Source organism: Acomys minous (genome assembly GCF_964271855.1).
Source record: "Acomys minous genome assembly, chromosome: 6".
In the NCBI taxonomy this organism is placed as follows: domain Eukaryota; kingdom Metazoa; phylum Chordata; class Mammalia; order Rodentia; family Muridae; genus Acomys; species Acomys minous.
Window position 1 is genome coordinate 27333722 of NC_140487.1, and position 19415 is coordinate 27353136.

Genomic DNA, 19415 nt, shown 5'->3' on the forward strand with positions numbered 1-19415 from the left:
CATGATCTTGGATTCTGATTCTGCTTCAGCCCATTTCCAGTGTTTTCTGAGGGTACAAGGCAAGCCAACATGTGGAAGAAATCAAATCCTTTTTTGTCTGTAATGTGTCTCAGAGAGGCAGGTCAGGAAAGTGCTTCCTTAGGGTGAATGTGATGTGTTTCAAGCCTTTGACAGTTAAAAACACAAAGACAAAACAAAAGTGAATTAGGTACATGTTAATTGAAGCCATCAATTTAGAAAGCAAATGAGTGAAAAGGCATCAAAACATCTGCACATCCTTAGACAATTCCTCATGTCAGCCCAAGGCCCTGATCGTACTCTTTTCCTCTACCTTTTATTTTTGTTTAAAAAGTTTCAGTGAGAGTAAATTTTTATTCAGTTTTTATCTTCGTGTGTACTTATGTTTATGCTATATTGCTTTGTTATAGACAATGGGCCAGGATCTTACCATGGCGTGTGTCTGATGTATGTGACTGTGGGTGTATAATGCTGAGGGACAATGTGTGCCAGTCAAGTTACAATGTTCAGCAGTCAGTTCTCTTCTTTCAAACCTGTTGGGTCCAGGAATCAAACACAGGTTGTCAGTCTTGAGGGCCAGCTGCTGTTCCCTATGCAGCAGTCTCACCAGCCTAGGTAAAGAATTTGATTTAGTGCTGCAGATCATGAAATAGATCATGAGATAACATGTAGTTTTAATGTCAGCTTAGAATCTTTTTCCTACAGAAAATAGAAAAAAATGTATACTGCAAAGTAAAGTAATAGGCATTTTTGTTTGCATTTAGTAATTTCCATTGAAACTGAATTTAAGTTCAATCACTATCTTTTATCTGAGTACATTTTTTTTGTGTGTGTGTGTGGAAACACTTCAAGACAAAACTGGCATAATAGGATTGGAAATGTTTTGTTTTATTGAAAAAGCTCGCTGAAAACTAATCTAGATTTACTTGGAAAAGTCACCTAACTTTAAATTTGGCCTCAGAAACTTAAATGTAATTCAACTAACATAAGAAGCACCTAAAGCCTTCTTCAATGTCACATAATGTCCACTGAGAGAAAGAATATCACAGGAAAATGTGACCATGTGCTCTGAAGGGAAGTTGAAAGATCCAGTGTTCTAACTAGCTTCACTTAGAAGCCACTAACGATGGGCCTTGAGGACATGGGTCTTTTGGTAGCAGTTAGGTAGGATCTCTTTTCCATTTGCGCGTGATGTTCAGCACTGCCTTTTTTTTTTTTTTTTTTAAATTCCTAGCTCTTCCTAGTTCTGACTCTTCATTTCCTCTTCCTTTGCCCTGTGTGTTTGATAGTGAAATCTGCCCCTGCTGCCCTTGGCCCGCTATGAACTCTGAAGCTCTTTGAGAACAGTTTGCTCACGTACCCTGTCCCCGTTGTGTGCTTCCAACCTCTCAGCCTCACGGGTTTTAACCAGTGTGAGTCAGCCTCAACCTTCAAAGCTGCCGCTCCACCACCCTGACTCACTGTGTACTCTTCAGATAACTGTTTCTTTTCTCCAAAAGGGAGATTTGAGGGAGGAATGAACAGAGTATGAAGTTTTTAAAAACTTCATGAGAGATGGCGAGGAAGCTGAAAATAGAAACATAACATTTAGAAGACAGAGGAGAAAGAACAAAAAGAAATCCATAGGGCACTCAATCAAAACTATTGAACAAAATGTGCAAATTGGAGAAAATGGAAAGGACAGTAATTATGGTCTTCTGATGTGGTATGTGATTAATAATTAGGAGTTGTATACTTCACTGGGATAATTAATTGGTACCCATCCTGCTGAGCATAGGTAACCCTAAATCCCAAAGTTTTGATAGTTTCTCCTCGCCTGTAACATGATCTTCAGGAAGTCTGCTGTGTATTTCTAAGCCATCTTTCATTGCAAGCTTAAAATCCCAAGTTCCTACTCTTTTCCAGTTGATTCTCTGTTGTTCTTCAAAACTCTTCATGAGCAAGACTTCCCTAAAGCCCACAGACAGATACTCCATAAAGTTGTTTCTTTGTTTGTTTTGTGTTTATGAGCTCTTCGTTACTGAATTGTCTTTAAAGGTTGATTTCACCCTTTCAAAGGGATCTGGCCTCGAACTGAGAAGGTCTGCTTGTTTCTCATTTTAATTCTACTGAAATAGCATTCTGTGTATGCACTGTTCTAAAGGATGTGTGTGTGTGTGTGTGTGTGTGTGTGTGTGTGTGTGAACTTAATTCTGCCCCCAGCTTACCTTAACTCACTACACACAACCTCTGAGAGATTACACAGTATTTCTAAATAGAACCAAATCTTTATTACCTTGATTATATTGTAATAATTCACCCAAGTTAAATACAAATTAAGTAGAATTAGATTGATTTCTTTATGTGTACATAAAATCATGAAATTAATCTGATAATGATCTGGATTACAATTCATATTCTGTAAGATAAGCACATTTGCAACTGTGATATTAGCACTAACTTGAAACAGAAATCCTCAAAGCATAAATTATTAAATGGAATCTTATTTTATTTCCTTTTCTCAGTTCCGGTACTCTGACTGGAAGGATAAATTGTTTATGTTTCTGGGCACCGTCATGGCCATAGCTCATGGATCAGGTCTTCCGCTCATGATGATAGTCTTTGGAGAAATGACAGATAAGTTTGTAGATAATACTGGAAACTTTTCCTTGCCAGGTAATTGTTTCTTTTCCTTTTTAAAAAAATACCTTGTATTTATCTAACTGGGTGAAAGGTATTAGAAACTGGTTTTAATCTGCGTCATCTGTTTATTTATTGATTTAGGTATCTAGGTGACCCTAAATACCTCAAAGGGAGTTGTGAAATATTTATAAAATTTCTTAAGTGCTCATTTAAATCTTGAAAAAGTACATATGTGGTGTTTGACTTTTAAAGCTATAAGGAAGGAAAAGAAACTCTGTGGGACTGTAGCATCACTATGCAGTGTCTGTCCTCCAGTGGTGACAGAAGTGTTTCTGAAACACATCTGGTAGCCCAGCAACCCTTCTTAGATGCAGTAGCCTTTGTAGGCTTCTTTTTGAGTTTTACCTTTTTCTCTCTTGCCCAATCTCATTTTTAAAATATCTATTTTCTGTTTTTGATGTTTTGGACCAACCAGACTAATTAGAACTGAATGTGACATTTTGCTAAATAGCAATGACTTCAGTAGGGATCTAAGGGAATAGAGTTACATGGGTCCATGTCACCTAAAAAAGAGTCCCAGCAACATCACTATGGTAAGGAGCAGATAGACACACCTATTTTCATATTAGTTAAATTTAATATAGAAATATTCCCATGGCATATCCAAAGCCCAAAGGCTGTGTTCTTCCAAGAGACTATAAGGATCTAGGTTGGAAAAAAAATAAAGTAAAGCTTTATTGGTGCGTAGGTGATAGAATAAAAAAAATGAAGGAAAGCAAGTTTTCATTGCAAATGTAACTAAGTAAAATAAACTCCACCATTTGGATATCATTATATGCATTTTCATAGTCCACTGATTGAGAACTACATGCTTAATTTCCATTAAAAGGCATCAGTGGAACTCCATAAGGAAAATGTGATTGCTTGGTTAATACAAAAGATAAGTTTACATTAATGCTGATAAATATAATGCCTTTCATAAACCCAGTGAATGTATCCATAGTATGCTACTTGTGCTGAGACAGACTTCCAAACCACATCTTTCTACCATTGCAGCTGTAATCATGGCCATGTATACTTCCTCCAAGGGAAAGAATTATGCTTTCTCTGTGAGAAAAACTGTTTCAGATGGATTTGGATTTCTAATACTTGACCAAAAACCTTAACACATGTACTGTAAAGATAAGTTGAAATAGAACAAGATAGTTTTACTAGGGTCTAGATATGTTGAAATAGGACAAGGTCTTAGTAGGGGCTGGAAAGATGGTTCATCAATGAAGAACATTGGTTGTTCTTCTATCGGACCTGGGTTCAGGCCCCAGAACACACATGGCAGCTTGCCAGAGTCCTCCAAGAGCACTGCATGTTTGTGATGCATAGACATACACATGCGGCCAAAAAAACATGTATATGAACTAAAAATAAACCTGTATAAAAAATATGGATCCCGATGTGATGGCACATGCCTTTTGTACCAGTACTTAGGATGCAGGGGCAGGTAGATCGTTATGAGTTTGAGGTCAGCCTGGTCTACATAATGAATAACAGGACAGCCAGGAATATACAGAGAAACCCTGTCTCAAAACAAACAAACAAAAGATATAAATAAATAAAAATAAAAACTAAAAGTATTTAAAGAAGTGTAAGAGATAAAAATTTTCTGTTTGTTTTCCTTTTACTCATAGAAGGTCTTTATTACAATTTTATATTAACTTACAACTGTTACATATTTGTCTCTCTCTCTCTCTCTCTCTCTCTCTCTCTCTCTCTCACACACACACACACACACACACACACACACAGAGAGAGAAAGAGAGAGAGAGAGAGAGAGAGAGAGAGAGAGAGAGAGAGACATATGCATACCAGTGTAGTAGCCATAATGGAATATATCAACCCCAAAAATTGACTTCTACTTAAGGTTTTTAAAAATCAGATTAATGTGGTGAATAAATACAATGGAATGTTGTTCAGCCTTTAAAAGGGGGAAAGTTAGATGCAAGATACAGCATGGATGTACTTTGAGGACATTAGCTAAGTTAAACTAAAGGATAAATGATGGATATTTATTACCCACTTCTATGGATTCTCTAGAGTAGTTAAATTTATAAAAATAGGAAGTAGAATGTTATTTACTAGGGACTAGGGGAGAGAGACACAGGGAGCTACTATTTAGTGGGCCTAAGGTAACTTTGCCAGGTAAAAACAGTTCAGAAGAGTGGTTGGACAAAAATATGACAATATTTAACACTATTAAACTTTATACTTAAGATTATCAGATGGTACTTTTCACTCTATGTGTATTTTTTATCACAATTACCTTTGAAATAATGAACTTAAAACAATGCATTCACTTAGCATGAATGAATTTGCTTCTGGTTTTTGTTTTTTCTAGAATAATTTAACTACTTGCTTCTTTGGAGCAGTTTGCTTATTTTTCCACTTGTAACTAATTATGCAGTTCAGTGGCATTGAAGCTGAATGTGGAAGGCAGCTACTTTGTGCTAAGGGCCAAATTCAAGTTCTCTCTTCTTGGGGTGGTAAGCTCTAGAGAGTTCACAGTTATGTCACAGTATCCTCAATTATCAGTGCTAAGGTTTTGACCCTTGACTCTCTGAAGCCTCACGGTCACGGCCTACGCTGCCTGTCATGGAGGCTTTGCAGCGGGAAGTCCCTTAAGTGATGAATTTCAAATACTTAATCTTCTAATTTCTAATAACTACTTCCTAATAATTAATGTTGTGAAAGTAATATTCTCATACTACATTCTCTTTGGAGAAAAACAAAGCCGTCGGTGAACTCACTCCAATTTTAGAGTTTCCACTGCTATGTTTAGCAATGCAGAATTGAGCTAAAAATCACTGGGGTTGGGTGCTTAGCCGATGTCTTAGCTCATCAAATAAGAGATTTTTCTTAAGTGTATTATTTAGAACTGCTGGATTTTTGGGCAACTCGACTTAATGGAAGCCAAGTTAGATGGAGCAGTTAGAGAGGAAAAGGTTTAAATTACAAAAGGCTCTGACAATGACTCACTGTGAACAGAGCTGTCCTTGTCAGCAGAGTGAAGCTACTTCATGACAAGATTGTTCTCTCACAATGGTTTGGTTGTGCACAAGCTATGAATACACATTTTAATCATCCAAAACCTTAAAACAGAGTCATAGAAAAGAGTTCATCTGTCGAGAATCAAAGAGTCTGTTATTGTTAGGGACAATTCTATGTGACTATAATAATCTGGAAAATTCTGTGGGGAGATGACCGTGGTTTGCATGCTCTTGCATTGTTTTGTGGAAGAGACAACAAAGCGTGTTTGACCCCTGAGTTGAATTAACTGTCCATAATGGCCAAGCTGCCTGAACAAACACCATTTGTTTTGATGCTGGACAATGCCAAAGGAATTATGATAAAGGAATTCCTAGGTAGACTCTAGAAAAGTGAGCATCAGTTTACTTTTAGAGTCTAGCATGCATTCGTTATTCCTTAATATCTCTATTTATTGTTCATTCCTTCTCTCAACGGCTGGGTGATCTTGGCCAAATTGCTTAACCACCATGGTCTTTTCTACTTTAAAATAACGTTTGAAAGATGACATTGGATTGACTGATGGAATCAAATTGGTTACCCATGGACGGCATCTAGTGCATGATAAATGATCAGTGAATGTGGGGGGAAGTAGTCAAGAACTTGGAAATGACACAACCAGTCTAATTTTGTTTCACTGCTTATAGAGGGGTGAATTTTATGGGATCTCTTTAAAATGAAAACCATGCACTTTCCAGTGCTCCTCATTTCGGTGTTAGGGAAGGTGTCAGGCAACAGGTCTCCTTCCTGTTACAATAGGGTCAGCTGCGATACTTTAAAAAGACTTGTCATTCTAAATCAGTGAGATGGACTGGTGTAATTGGGCTTGCATAAGTTATGGAAAGCATTTTGGTTTTGGAGTTCCTAATAGCTTCTAGAAGACCGAACCAAGTGATCGACTGGGGCTGTTTTTAATGCACACTAAGTGGCATCTGGCAGCACCAGGTCCAGGCTCTTTGGAAACTTGCAATCCCCTGACATGTGTCTGATTGTGTCCAGGCACCTGGGACAGTGGCCCTGCTGGCAGGCCTGAGGCTAAGTTTCCCCCCATAATTACGTTGACCTTCCTGTCCTGGGCCTCTCGGGAAGTAGCAGGTAGGATGTGAAATGCTCATAGAGTCACAATCCCAGGGGAGGGGGAGTCCATTTGAGTTGTTCCACCCTGCCTTGCAGAGAGATTTTTAAAAGGTTTCAGGTAGGGATTGGATCAGATGAAAAAGCAAGATTTCACCTAATTTCTAAATTCGGGGAAAGAAATGCCTGGTGATTTCTACAAATCCCATGGCTTCAGAGCAGCGTATCTGCCTCTCATTGCAGACACAGTCCAATTCTCCATGTTAAGCATTCAGGAAGGGGAAGGGCACACAGAACTGAAATGACCTGATCAGAAGGGCAATTAAAAATAAAAGAGGGGGAGGGATTCCCCCAAAGAGTCAATAACTAATCAGAAGCCTTTCACATCAGCAGGGGGAAAATGCAGCGATCAGGGCTGCACTCTCACTGCCCTCTTGGCAATTGACCCTAACACGGTTTGAGTTTGAAACAAATTTGAACCTTTTATCTTCCTCTGGAGAAAGAAAAGAAGGGCACACAGCTACACACAGCAGCAAGAAAACATGACCCTGGGCCATTTGCACAGGCTAAACAGATAGAGGAAGAAGAAGAGCCTTTCGTCTCCCAGGACCCAGGAGAGTGGAAAGTTCCTGCTTTCTGCTTGCCCCCCAATGCTTCAGGGACGTTTTATCCCGTTATTTCATAAATTCTGTAAATAGATGGTGCTTACCTTTTCCCTTCATTGTGTGTATATGTGTGTGTGTGTGTTAAGCGAAAATAAGTCATGACCACACAGATCGATCAGCAGTGTGTAATGTGAAAGCAAAGGGCACACTGCCCAGGCCTACAGCAGATTGGCTACGTGCTGGCTATGTGACTTAGACATGTTTATTTCTCTCTGCTTCAGTTTCCTTTTCCATAAAATTTTCCAAACTTTGTGAAATATTCTTACCTCATAATGTTGTTATGAAAGTTAAGTGAATGCATGTAAAGTGTTCAGAACAGAGCCTGGCATGGAACAAATATTCAATGAATAGTTATTGTCATTTAAACATGACAACTAAGTAAGTCTTGCTGACATTTTTATCACATTAGCTCACATTAATTAGTATGATTCCTTTCAATTAATGTTGCCTAAACCGCACACACCCATTATACCCGGTGCCGTTAATAAGCAAGATGCATTGTAGGGCTTGACTAATTACCAGACATCCTGTGGCTTATTTTTGAGCCATTCAGTTGGGCTTTCTCCCTGTGTATAATTTTCTTCTTTTGCAATGGACATAATCTGACACTTCACTTACTTTTGTCACTGGGAAGCATGTAAGAAAAAAAAAGTATAAAAATAAAAATTACAAAAGCAAGTCTTTTGAATCACTAAGAAAATAGCGGTGACCACCAAATCTCATAGTTTCCGTTCTGACAATTTCCTTTGGGCTCCTCTGCCTTCAGGGCACTGTGTGGCCCCTCTGGGTGTCTACCTCTGATCACCCATTCCACTCTGCCTTAGGAAGCTGCCTTGCCACAGGTCCAAGAGTGTGGGCATGGGTTCGAACCAAGAGTGCTGGTCTCCCCACTCTGGACCTAAGCACTTGAATCTGTGTTTCCATAAACAGAAAAAGTACCACTGAGCGTCAAAAAAAAAAAAAAAAAAAAAAAAAAAAAAAAAAAAAAAAAGCTGTCTTTGAGAAACGGAACTGCAACTTCTTTTATATATTATTCACGTAGTTACATTCTTAACAGAATTTTTTTTAAAAAAATCTATGAATTCCTATTAATAGTCCCTGGTTTTAAAAATGTTTTGTTTTGTTTTGTTTTTACTTAGTGAATTTTTCATTGTCAATGATAAATCCAGGAAGAATTCTGGAAGAAGAAATGACTAGGTAATTTATGTTTATGTACATATTGTGCACTACTTTTAACACTCCATTTAGAACTTATCTCATATGACAGAGTTATGAGAATATATAAAATATGCCATTTCTTTCCTGAGCGCCCCCTGCTCTCATCATTTGTGCCTCAGCCTCCAGTTTCAAGAAGGCTGCTTCCCTTCTGGCCCTTCACTTGCATGTGAATTATTATTTTGAATAAAATCAACAAAACTCAGTTTGCTACTGTCTTTATTCCCGTTTTCTCACTTTGATTTCAGCACAGTCATTGATGACATCCATGTCCCTTCCAGTCTTCCGGACAGAAACCTCAAAGCCTGTAGCACAATGTTTGTATATGGTTGCATACTAATTGCCTTTACTGACTAAACAGAGCTTCCTGCACACTGAAACGGGTCTGAAAGGCTAATTGAAAATAGTTTGCAAAATTAGATTAAAGGTAGATTTTGGATTCTTGAAATGGAATTTATTCTTTTTAAAGACACTGTCTACTACTCAATTAGTTACATTTTTGTCTCAAATCCATTGGAATTTATTAAGTTTTTATAAAATTAATTGAAAAATTTAAGCCTGCTAAATAGGATAATTTGGCTTTTTAAATTAAAAATATGAAAAATTTTACACAAAGGACCATTTTACACGTGTGGTATGTTTACTGCTATTTGTTGTGTGGCAGTGGTAGAAATATTTTCAATATTGGTATGCAAGCCCAGGCTACTGTGATAACAAATTGTCATCAATTTAAAATGACACATTGATACCATTTTTATGTAGTTAATAACAATAGTTTGCTGTTTTCATTGTACCATATTTCAGGCAAACAGATCTTCTATTACAGAGCATTCATTCTGCCATTTAGAAGAGAGAGAGAAAAAAAAGGATGTGTATTTGCGATAGTGTCCTCTATGTCTATGATCTATTTAGCAAATTGAATTAATTTCCAATTCTGAATTTCTTTCCCAAGAGCCTGTCTAGCTGGCATGGAGGTGTATGTCTGGTATCCCAGCCTTGGGAAGGTGAGGCAGAAAGGTCAGAGGCCAGTATCAAGCTGGGCTACAGAAGGAGTTCAAGGCAATCCTGAGCTACACAAGGAGACCCTGCCTCAAAATCTAACAAATAGATGAAAGCGCCTTCCCAAATTATTTTCCAGATACGCATACTACTACTCTGGACTAGGTGGTGGAGTTCTTCTTGCTGCCTATATCCAAGTTTCATTCTGGACTTTGGCGGCTGGCCGACAAATAAAGAAAATCAGGCAAAATTTTTTTCATGCCATCCTCCGACAAGAAATAGGCTGGTTTGACATCAAGGGCACCACTGAACTCAACACACGGCTGACGGAGTAAGTATATTCTTAATATCATACTTTGATGAGGAAATGAAGCATTGTGGGAAAATTGTCGACGGAAGGAAGATTTGAAACAACATTAAATTACTACTCTAGGCACTAGAAAGGAATTGAGTATATATCTGATAGTCCTTTCTAGAAGCCTCTATAGCTTATGCCACAACATAGCCTCCATTTATGCTATTATTTAGTAGGTCCATTTGAGGACTAAGTGCATGTTTTATACATGGCCAATTTATCTCTCATGGAGCTTACTACAGGCCTGACAGGTGCTAGACCCCAAATAAAGATGGTTGAATGGAAAAGCAAATGGTTGCCTTGATTGCAAAGAGACTGGCTTTAGTAAGTGCTGGTGTTTTACTTATTTAACAAATATTGAAGGCCTATAACATGCTAAGTATCCTCCTAGGGGCTTAGAATATGAGCAAACAAAGCACGCAGCTCTGTCTTTTGTGGCATTTTGTTCCAGCAGGGGAGATAGATGATAAACTTTTCCTGACTGGCGTTCAGGCCCATGAGCAGATGAGGTCAGGCCTTTAGGGCCCTCATGCCTTACCAAGGGCTTTAGCTTTCACTCTGAAATGAACGGCAGCCATGGGAAAGTGTGAGCTGAGGTAATGCTGCAGGACTTTCTTTCTTCCCGCGGTCATGCTGGTAGTGAAGACACGAACAAGGACACAGGTGGTACACCTCCTTATATGAGATGCTTAGAGCCAGGGGTAGGTTCTGAAGTGTGGACTTTTTAGAATTTGATATATCTGTGTATACACTTTACCAATGGAACACTCCTAAATGGAAGAAAAAAAAATCTGGATTTCACTTTTTTTCACATCAACACAGTGCTTATTATAGTTTCAAGTGCCAGTTGTCATAGTCCACAGCTCTAACGCCAGCAGTCCAGGAGAGCCCAGGCATGGCATGCTAAGAGAGAATGTCAAAGATTCAAAGCAAGCCATGGCTACATAGCAAGGTCTGGTCTCATGAGGAAAGGAAGAGGGAAAAGAAAGGAATGGAAAGGAAGGAAGTAGGGAAGGATATCTATCTATCTATCTATCTATATATTCTGGAGAAATATGTTCAAATTAAGAATAAGACTTTTTTGGCTGTGAATGTCCTCTTACTGTTATAATACCTTTCCTAATTCCTTCTCATAAACAAAGTGATTTGTGTCCACAGTGTTAATCCTTCTGTAATAGGATTAACTATTTTCATAGTATCAGCTTCAGCAGCATTAACTTCTTAGAAGCACAAACTAATCCTGAGTTTTCTTTGTGTAGTATTTTCATGGGAAAATATCCAGTAGGCTAGGACTCTAAAAGAGGCTTGCAGTAGGACGGGCATGTGTTCCTTGTCTATGCGTTTATTTATTTATTTTTTTGTCTATGCGTTTATTAAATGTCTACTTCACCTTTTGACAGAAGACCACCTGCCTGTAACCACTTAAGTGTGATCTTTTTTTAGTGACATCTCCAAAATCAGTGAAGGAATTGGTGACAAGGTTGGAATGTTCTTTCAAGCAATAGCCACGTTTTTTGCAGGCTTCATAGTGGGGTTCCTCAGAGGATGGAAGCTCACCCTCGTGATCATGGCCATCAGCCCCATCCTGGGGCTCTCCGCAGCTGTTTGGGCTAAGGTGTGTGAACCCTGGACTTCCTCATGCCTGCTTACCCATGGAGACGGCTGCTTTGTACATGCTTTGCTATGGCCCATTCAGATACATGCTCAGGGTCAGTGGAAGCCAGGCCAAGAAGCATTTCATTCACATAGAGTTTTAACAGGAAATTAATATTTTTTGCGATTCCAAACACTAGGGTTCCTGCCTTAACCACTGTTCATAGTTTCACTGTAACTTCTTTGAGTAAACCTCCTGATGTGGTCTACAAAATGACATGTATGGTTATATTTTTATTTTAAAAATACAATTTTGAGCCGGGCATGGTGGTGCACACCTATAATCCCAGCACTCAGGAGGCAGAGGTAGGCAGATTCCTATGAGTTCGAGGCCAGCCTGGTCTACAAAGTGAGTCCAGGACAGCCAAGGCTACACTGAGAAACCCATCTCAAAAAACCACAAAAATGAAAAGAAAATTCAATTTTAAACAATCGTCTTCCAAATGATTGAACAACTGTAAGTTTTAAATGGGACAGGGGTATTGTTCACCATGACAATCACTTTGCATTCTATACATTTTACATGTATATAAAATACATACATATAAAATCACATTTTCCTAAGCCAATATTCCAGAGCTGAGCAATTTTACTGGCTATTTTTGTACAATCTGAGATTGATGACTCACTTGGTTAACTACTTGTAACTCTTTTGTTTATTTTTTTCCCCTGCACCATCTTGTTTAACCATTATATTATCTAGTATAATTATAATTAATAAGTTTGAAAGTATTATTTTCATCATGATTAAAAAATGTGACATAGGCCTGGGGAGATAGCTGTAAGAATAAAGATTTGAATTAGATCCCCAGAATCTAAATTTTCAAATTCCCAGGTTTGATGTTACCAGTTTATAAGTTCAGTGCTGGAGAGGGAGAGATAGGCAGGCCTTTGGGGATGGCTGTTGAACTAGTCTAGGCTAATTAGTTAGCTCTAAGCCAGTGAGAGACTATCTTTAAGAAAGGTGGACACTCAATATGAAATAAGATAGAGTATTAAAACAATTTTTATTATTACTTTTTCTCACACCTTTACATATATGACTATTTGTACATGCTACACACAATACACATTATGACATGATGGAGGAAAAGTGTAGTTAATCACTTCAAGGTGTGAAGTTTTATTTTATCTAACTTCATAGTTGACAGATGAAAGGTAGGAGAGCTATGGATCTTCATGTGATTCCCAAATACACTGCTTCTAGAATTACATTTGGTTTTCCTTTCCCTGACGACTGGGGTAGCTCAGATCTCATCTTTATAGGAAGTGCACTTTGGGATCTGCCTTTGATGCAGCAAAGCATAGGGTTTGGATGGGGCAATGGCGTTAGAGCATTGTGCAGACTGCCTTTTATCCTTGCTCTCGGTGCAAAACTCATGACTGTTTCTCTTTTGCACAGATACTCTCAACATTTAGTGACAAAGAACTAGCTGCCTACGCAAAAGCAGGGGCTGTGGCAGAAGAGGCCCTGGGAGCCATCAGGACCGTGATAGCTTTTGGGGGCCAGAACAAAGAGCTAGAAAGGTCAGGAAGTTTCTTTGTCTGATGGTTCAAAGAATCCATTTTAACCCGTTTTGTTCACCCTTTTGTGGTACATGTTCACTCCTTCTCTTTCCTAATAGTCACCCCCACATGCTACAAGCCCCCTTTACTGCTGGCTGAGGCTTGTCAGGCCTGAACTAGGGGTTCTCAAAACCTTATGTGTTCTACAAACTTCACTAGAGCCCTGATGATACCTAAGGGCTTGCCTCTCAGAGTAATGTTTTTAAATGCACAAAGGGAAATATGCAGGGCTCCAAAGGATACCAACTGTACGGAAGTACAGTTTCAAGACACTTTTCACTTTTCCACTCCCTTAGTGACTATGAAGTAGAATCCAGAAGAGGAAAACCTGAGATGTGGATCTCCTAGCCATACCCAGGCTTTTTTTTTTTGGTAGGGCTGTACGAGTCTCTATAAGAACAGGACAGAGCTTCCCCCCTGGCTTTGAGCCCACCTCCATGGACATGGGCAAACGATTAAAAAAAAAACTCACAACAACACAAACAAAGAGAAGCAATTTCATTGAGAAAGAATTGATAAAGGGCTATACATACTTAGTACGTGTATCTCAATGAGTTTGGGGATAAATCAACGTCTCATTAAAACAGTTTCCCCCAATATAAGTGAATGATGGCCCGCTATAAATATCTTCTTTACATGTGAGACTTTTGGTACCCACATCTCTTTGAAACACAGTGTCTGAGAATTCGCCACAAAGTTTCCAATATTAAATGCGACTTTTTTTTGCAGTCTCTTCCATTTCATTTTCTGTTTTCCTGTTCTTGATCCCTCTCCAAAGCCACCATGTTTCTGGTTCTCTAACCTCTTCCTTTTTTCTTTCTCACTGCTGCTTCCTGTACACAATAGTCCACACAGACCACACTAACCCTCAGTTGGACCTCAGGATGTCAGTGTAATCATGCTGCTCCACTACCCAAGTGAAGGTAATTACAGCATGCCCATTCTCACTGGAGCATTGCGTCACACTGGGGCACCTGTCAATCTTGCCGCTGCATGTACCTGGATGCTCTGCCACCCAGCAGTAATTACAGTAATTACAGTGTTGGCTGTGGCACTCTGGCTGCCTCCTCAGACACAGCTCTGCTTGCTGAATGCAGCACTCACAGTGGAGAAAAGTGCTGTAAAGAGCTGGGTGCTTGAAGGCGTTTAGAAAAGACTTTTTGTGTGGCAGCATACATTCAAAAACAAAAAACAAACCGCCCGCCCAAAATGAAACACTAATGAATTCCCATGCCTCATTTGGTTGGACTAAAAATATAGTGACGTTGCTGGGGAGTTTTGATAAAAAGAAATATTCTTAATTTATACGATAATTTCCCCCCCCCCCCAGAGTCTCATTGTAAACCCATTAAGATTCATTTCTGTAATTTTAGGGAGCCAACATTGAAATTTCTACACTGTTTGAACCTAGCATGGAAAAGGATAATTAATTTAACTTGGTATAAAAACTATTTTAGTTTGTTAAAGTCATTCTGAAGATGTGTGTGTGTGTGTGTGTGTGTGTGTGTGTGTGTATGTGTGTGTGTGTGTGTGTGTATGTGTGTGTGTGTGTGTGTGTGTATTGGAAGTCAGCAATATGAACTTCAAATATTATTCAAAATTAGAGTGGTAATAGGATTAACACAATATAAGAAGAGATGGTATTCTAGTAGGATATGGGTAACAGGAACAAAAGTTATCAAGTTTGCCAACCATGTACCTGTCAGTATACTAACTACACTTCATAATTACTCGTCAGCCTCATGATTGTCCTCCTAAATAGGCATTTGTTAGTAGAGCTCTTTCCTTCATTTCTCAGACAATGAAACTGACACAAAGAAAAATGGGGGAAGACCCATATCTCTTGTAAGAACCACTTTCTAACCTTATACCTAGCTTGGAGATTGAAGACAGCCTGACTTTTAAAAGGTCAAAACAAGAAACCCATGGCTTGCATATGAGAACACGTAGAATTTTTTTGTCCCTTCTCCAGAAATCTAGGGAAGATTTTCCTCTAAGAGAGGAAAACATGAGTTAAGAATGTAACCATTAAACAGTCCAGGAGTGCCATCTGGGGTTGGTTGTTTTTGTTCCTCTACCTTAATCCTGACTGGTAACAGCAAGATGCTCTGCATCCTAGGAGTGAGGCTTAAATTCTGGGACAGCCATGGGAACACTAGTTGGTGTGGTAGAATTCAAGGGAGATGAGCCGATCCAGTCAGGAGCAGGCACTAATCCTGACCAGGGTTAGTTCCTAAGATACTGGGGCTCCCCAAGAGTGTGTTCCCTTCATGGCTTTCATCCTTAAACCCCACCCCCACCCCCACTGAATAGAGGGTGATTGTGGCTCAGGTTGTAAAGTGTTATTCTCATTTTAACAGCTCCCTCTTCATTTTCTGGTAGGTATCAGAAACATTTAGAAAATGCCAAAAAAATTGGAATCAAAAAGGCTATCTCGGCAAACATGTCCATGGGCATTGCCTTCCTGTTAATATACGCATCCTATGCACTGGCCTTCTGGTATGGATCCACTCTGGTTATCTCAAAAGAATATACTATTGGGAATGCAATGACAGTAAGTAATACCTCTAAAAGTAAAAGAAATCTGAATTTATTTTCCACCCATTTTCTTTCTTTTAAAAAAAAATATGTAGTCTTAGTCTTATTTTAAGGGTTTGTGTATTGGTGGGGGACGGGGTTTGAATGAAGGTGCCTGTGGAGGCCAGGGGTTTAGGATTCCCCCTGGAGCTGGAAAATTGGAAGGCTGTGAGCCACCTGATATAGGTACAAGGACCTAAACTCAGGCGCTGGCAGGAGCAGTCTGCACTCTTAACCCTGAGCCATTTTCCAGTGCCTGTATACTCTTCTTACACACTCCTTTTGGTGGAGAAAGTTGTGACTGTAGGTTTTTTATCTCTGCTGTGCTTTCTGGAACATGCAAGTCAAGTCTTAGTGGTTAGAGGGGGCATGATAACAGCATGGGGTTTGACCACTGAGGAAATACACATGAATGCAAGGGAAACAAAAGTGGAAAAACACGAATAGAATAGTGCACATTGGAATTGCTGTTATTCTCCTGGTGAGATTTAACTGTAGGAGATAGTTTGCACATATTATAGATGAGAGGAGACATGACCTATCATTCATAGGTTATTGTGTAAAAGATCATTCAATTCACACCACATGAAAGTACCAACTTTTTAAAATATAAAAGAAAATGTATGGTAGTTCATTTGTCTGTGTGAAAATGAAGATTCCCTCATGGTATGATTATGAAAATAACCTATTCTAATCATACTAAAGATTAAAATAAAAACTTTTAAAATTTAAATTAAGAATCCATGTGTACTTGATGGTAATTTTTGGTATATGTTTTTCAGATATGCATGTTTTTCTCTTCCCAAACTAAGCTTATAATATGTAGATCTTTGGTAATCTTTTCTATAAAGCAGTAACATATTGTGACCATCTTCCCATGTTGGGGTTGGTCAGTACAAATCATTTAAACAGAAAAGTTTCAAAACCTTCACTTTCCTTTTCAAAATGAGAGTCCTAAATGTAATTTGGTCTTTGAACTTTCTCCATAAGGAAACTTGAGCCACCCAGTGTGCCCTACAGTGCTTACCAAGCCCTCACTGAAGCAAGGGCATCAGTAACAGCTGAGTCTCCCCCCCCCCACCCGGAGTCTCCCCTCCCCCTGAGTCTCCCCCCCTCCCATCCCTCTTTTCTCTGGCTGCCATGGTGGCAATTCACCACGTTTTTTCACTTCCTCATTTCTTTCTGACATTTTATAAATAAGGGAGGTGGCATCTTGACTTTACCATTAACCTTGCATGATGAATTTGCCCACATTTGCAGCATGAGGACATAAACATCCGTGTCACAAGGCTGAAAATAATTTCCAAAATAAAGGGAACTGGCAAGCCCCCCCTACACAAAGGGTTGAGACTTTGTCAACTAACATTTTAACATATACTTTGGTGGAGAATTTTTTTCTCACTGCTCCATATTTATATGGAGATAAGAGATAGATAATTTGATGCATTTGGGTTTTGTAAACATGAACACCACTATTGTTTCAAAGAACATAAGCCATGTGTAGAAGTTTTACAATGCCTGGAGGGAAAAGAGTAATTTCTCCTATATTTTTTCTTAAGTTATGTATGCTCTTGATTGGCTTTCCTGAAACTATATGCTTGGATTTATATGCGAGTTTATTTTCCAATGAAAAAGATGTGAAATGTGTTGTTTTGTGTGCTGCAGAATAGAACAACCAGAATAGCTTTGAGTTCTATAAATGGGTGAACTGACCAGGCTTAGTCAGGCACGCCTTTAATCCCAGCACAGAAGTCTGGGGCTTGAGAATAGGATGCTTATTGGAAGTTCCAGGCCAGTCTGCACGATATAATAAGGCCCAGTCCATCTTGGGATACAGGACGATGCTCTGCTTTTAAAATATAAAGTGAAGTGTTAAATATTTTATGTAAAATTTTGTTCTTATGCCCATATATAAATCTGTAATAGCCTTTTAAAGGAAAACTCCTGGAGTCAAAATCTATCATGTTTCCTATTGAACATTTTGTGCAATCCCTTGCAGAGTAAGAGAAAATGACACAGAACCGAATGAAAGACTAATGGGGACATACTGTGTCTAGTGGCATTAGCTTCAGAGCCAGTGAAGTGGGCTTTGGATAGCTTTATGACTAATAGCCATATGATCGGGGGCGGGGAAGCAACAAACAGTTTGTCAGACTAAACAAAACTTATTTTTGATGCTGAAAAACACATTTAGGTAATTCAATGCTATATTAACTTAATAAACCTTGCTCTTTACTGAAGCAATTTTTATTTGCTATCAAGATGATAGAAGTGCTTATCACACTAATGATACATATGTATCACATTACCAAAATGTGCTCACAAAGATGCACACATATTATTTCTCAATTTGTGGATAAATGGATTGAGCTAGAAATGATCATAATGAGTGAGTTAACTCAGAAGCAGAAAGACTCAAATGGTATATACTCACTTATATCTGCATATTAGCCCAACGGGCATGTCCCACGAAAGCCTTCACTTACCAGGAAACAGAGACAGAGGAGAGGACATTCTAGTGGGACTCTAGATGTGAGATTCATGAGAGAAAGGCAAAGTAGAAGGACCCAGAGGGTCCTAGGAGCCTACAAGTAGAACATTATGATAGGCAGATTTGGGCACAGGGGTCCCACTCAAACTAGGCACCAGACAAGGACAATACAGGCGGTAAACCTTAAACCCCTACCCAGATCTAGACAATGGACAGAACACTCTCCACAGTAAAGTGGAGAGTGGGATATTACGTTCTCACACACTCTGGTGCCACACCTCTGACCATGTCCCCTGGATGGGGAGACCTGGTGGCACTCAGAGGAAGGACAGCAGGTTACCAAGAAGAGACTTGATACCCTATGATCATATAGAGGGGGAGGTAATCCCCCTCAGGATCTGTCATAGGGGAGGGGAATAAGGGGAAAATGGGAGGGAGGGAAGAATGGGAGGATACAAGGGACGAGATAACCATTGAGATGTAACAAGAATAAATTAATAATAATAAAAAAAAAAAAAGATATGTTAGATATGTAATACACTCCTACACAGAAAGTTTTAAAGTTTTTAATGCATGCTTCCCTTGGCAAGCCATTTGTACGCCCCAGATGTAAGCATGTCTACAACATATGGAGCGTTCTTATTGCACTCAGGCCACATGTCACGCCTGGTACTACCGATCTGTGTTTATATTCTAGAACTTATGTACATAGCATTATTGATGCTTTTTAGTCTGTATGTATCTCATCAAAACTATTTCAAGATTGCCTTGTGGCTGCTCATGTCGATAGACTATTTCCATTTCTCTGTTTTCCTGTGTAATATTGAATTGTACAGATGTACCAGGCTTGTTAACTTAGTCATTTGTTGTAGATGTTTGAACTGTTTTCTGTTTTGGGCTACTGTAAATGACTCTGCTATGAATTTCTGCATAAATCTTTGTCTTGTCTACTTTAAAAAAAAAAAAAAAAAAAAAAAAGAAACAAAGGATACCAAGTGTTCAATGAATCCTAAATTTGGTCCTTCCTAAATTATATTTTAAGCAAGCTTTCACTCAGATGATGATGTTCCATTCCTATTTGCTTCTCATGTGCTCTTTTGCT

At 38.9% G+C, this 19415-nt stretch overlaps 1 protein-coding gene across 3 annotated transcripts in view; it reads left to right on the forward strand.

Moving 5' to 3' along the window:
- The window catches only part of LOC311599506 (phosphatidylcholine translocator ABCB4), a 63164-nt gene that overhangs the window by 3300 nt on the left and 40449 nt on the right, over positions 1-19415 (forward strand). For 2 of the 3 annotated variants that reach the window (XM_084785422.1, XM_084785423.1), the window contains 6 exons: positions 2523-2673; positions 8597-8654; positions 9811-10002; positions 11470-11641; positions 13082-13206; positions 15628-15799. In XM_084785422.1, the coding sequence (XP_084641548.1) occupies positions 2523-2673; positions 8597-8654; positions 9811-10002; positions 11470-11641; positions 13082-13206; positions 15628-15799 (870 nt within the window). Of the gene's footprint in view, positions 1-2522; positions 2674-8596; positions 8655-9810; positions 10003-11469; positions 11642-13081; positions 13207-15627; positions 15800-19415 lie in introns of those variants that run through there. The other variant, XM_084785424.1, reaches the window with a different exon arrangement.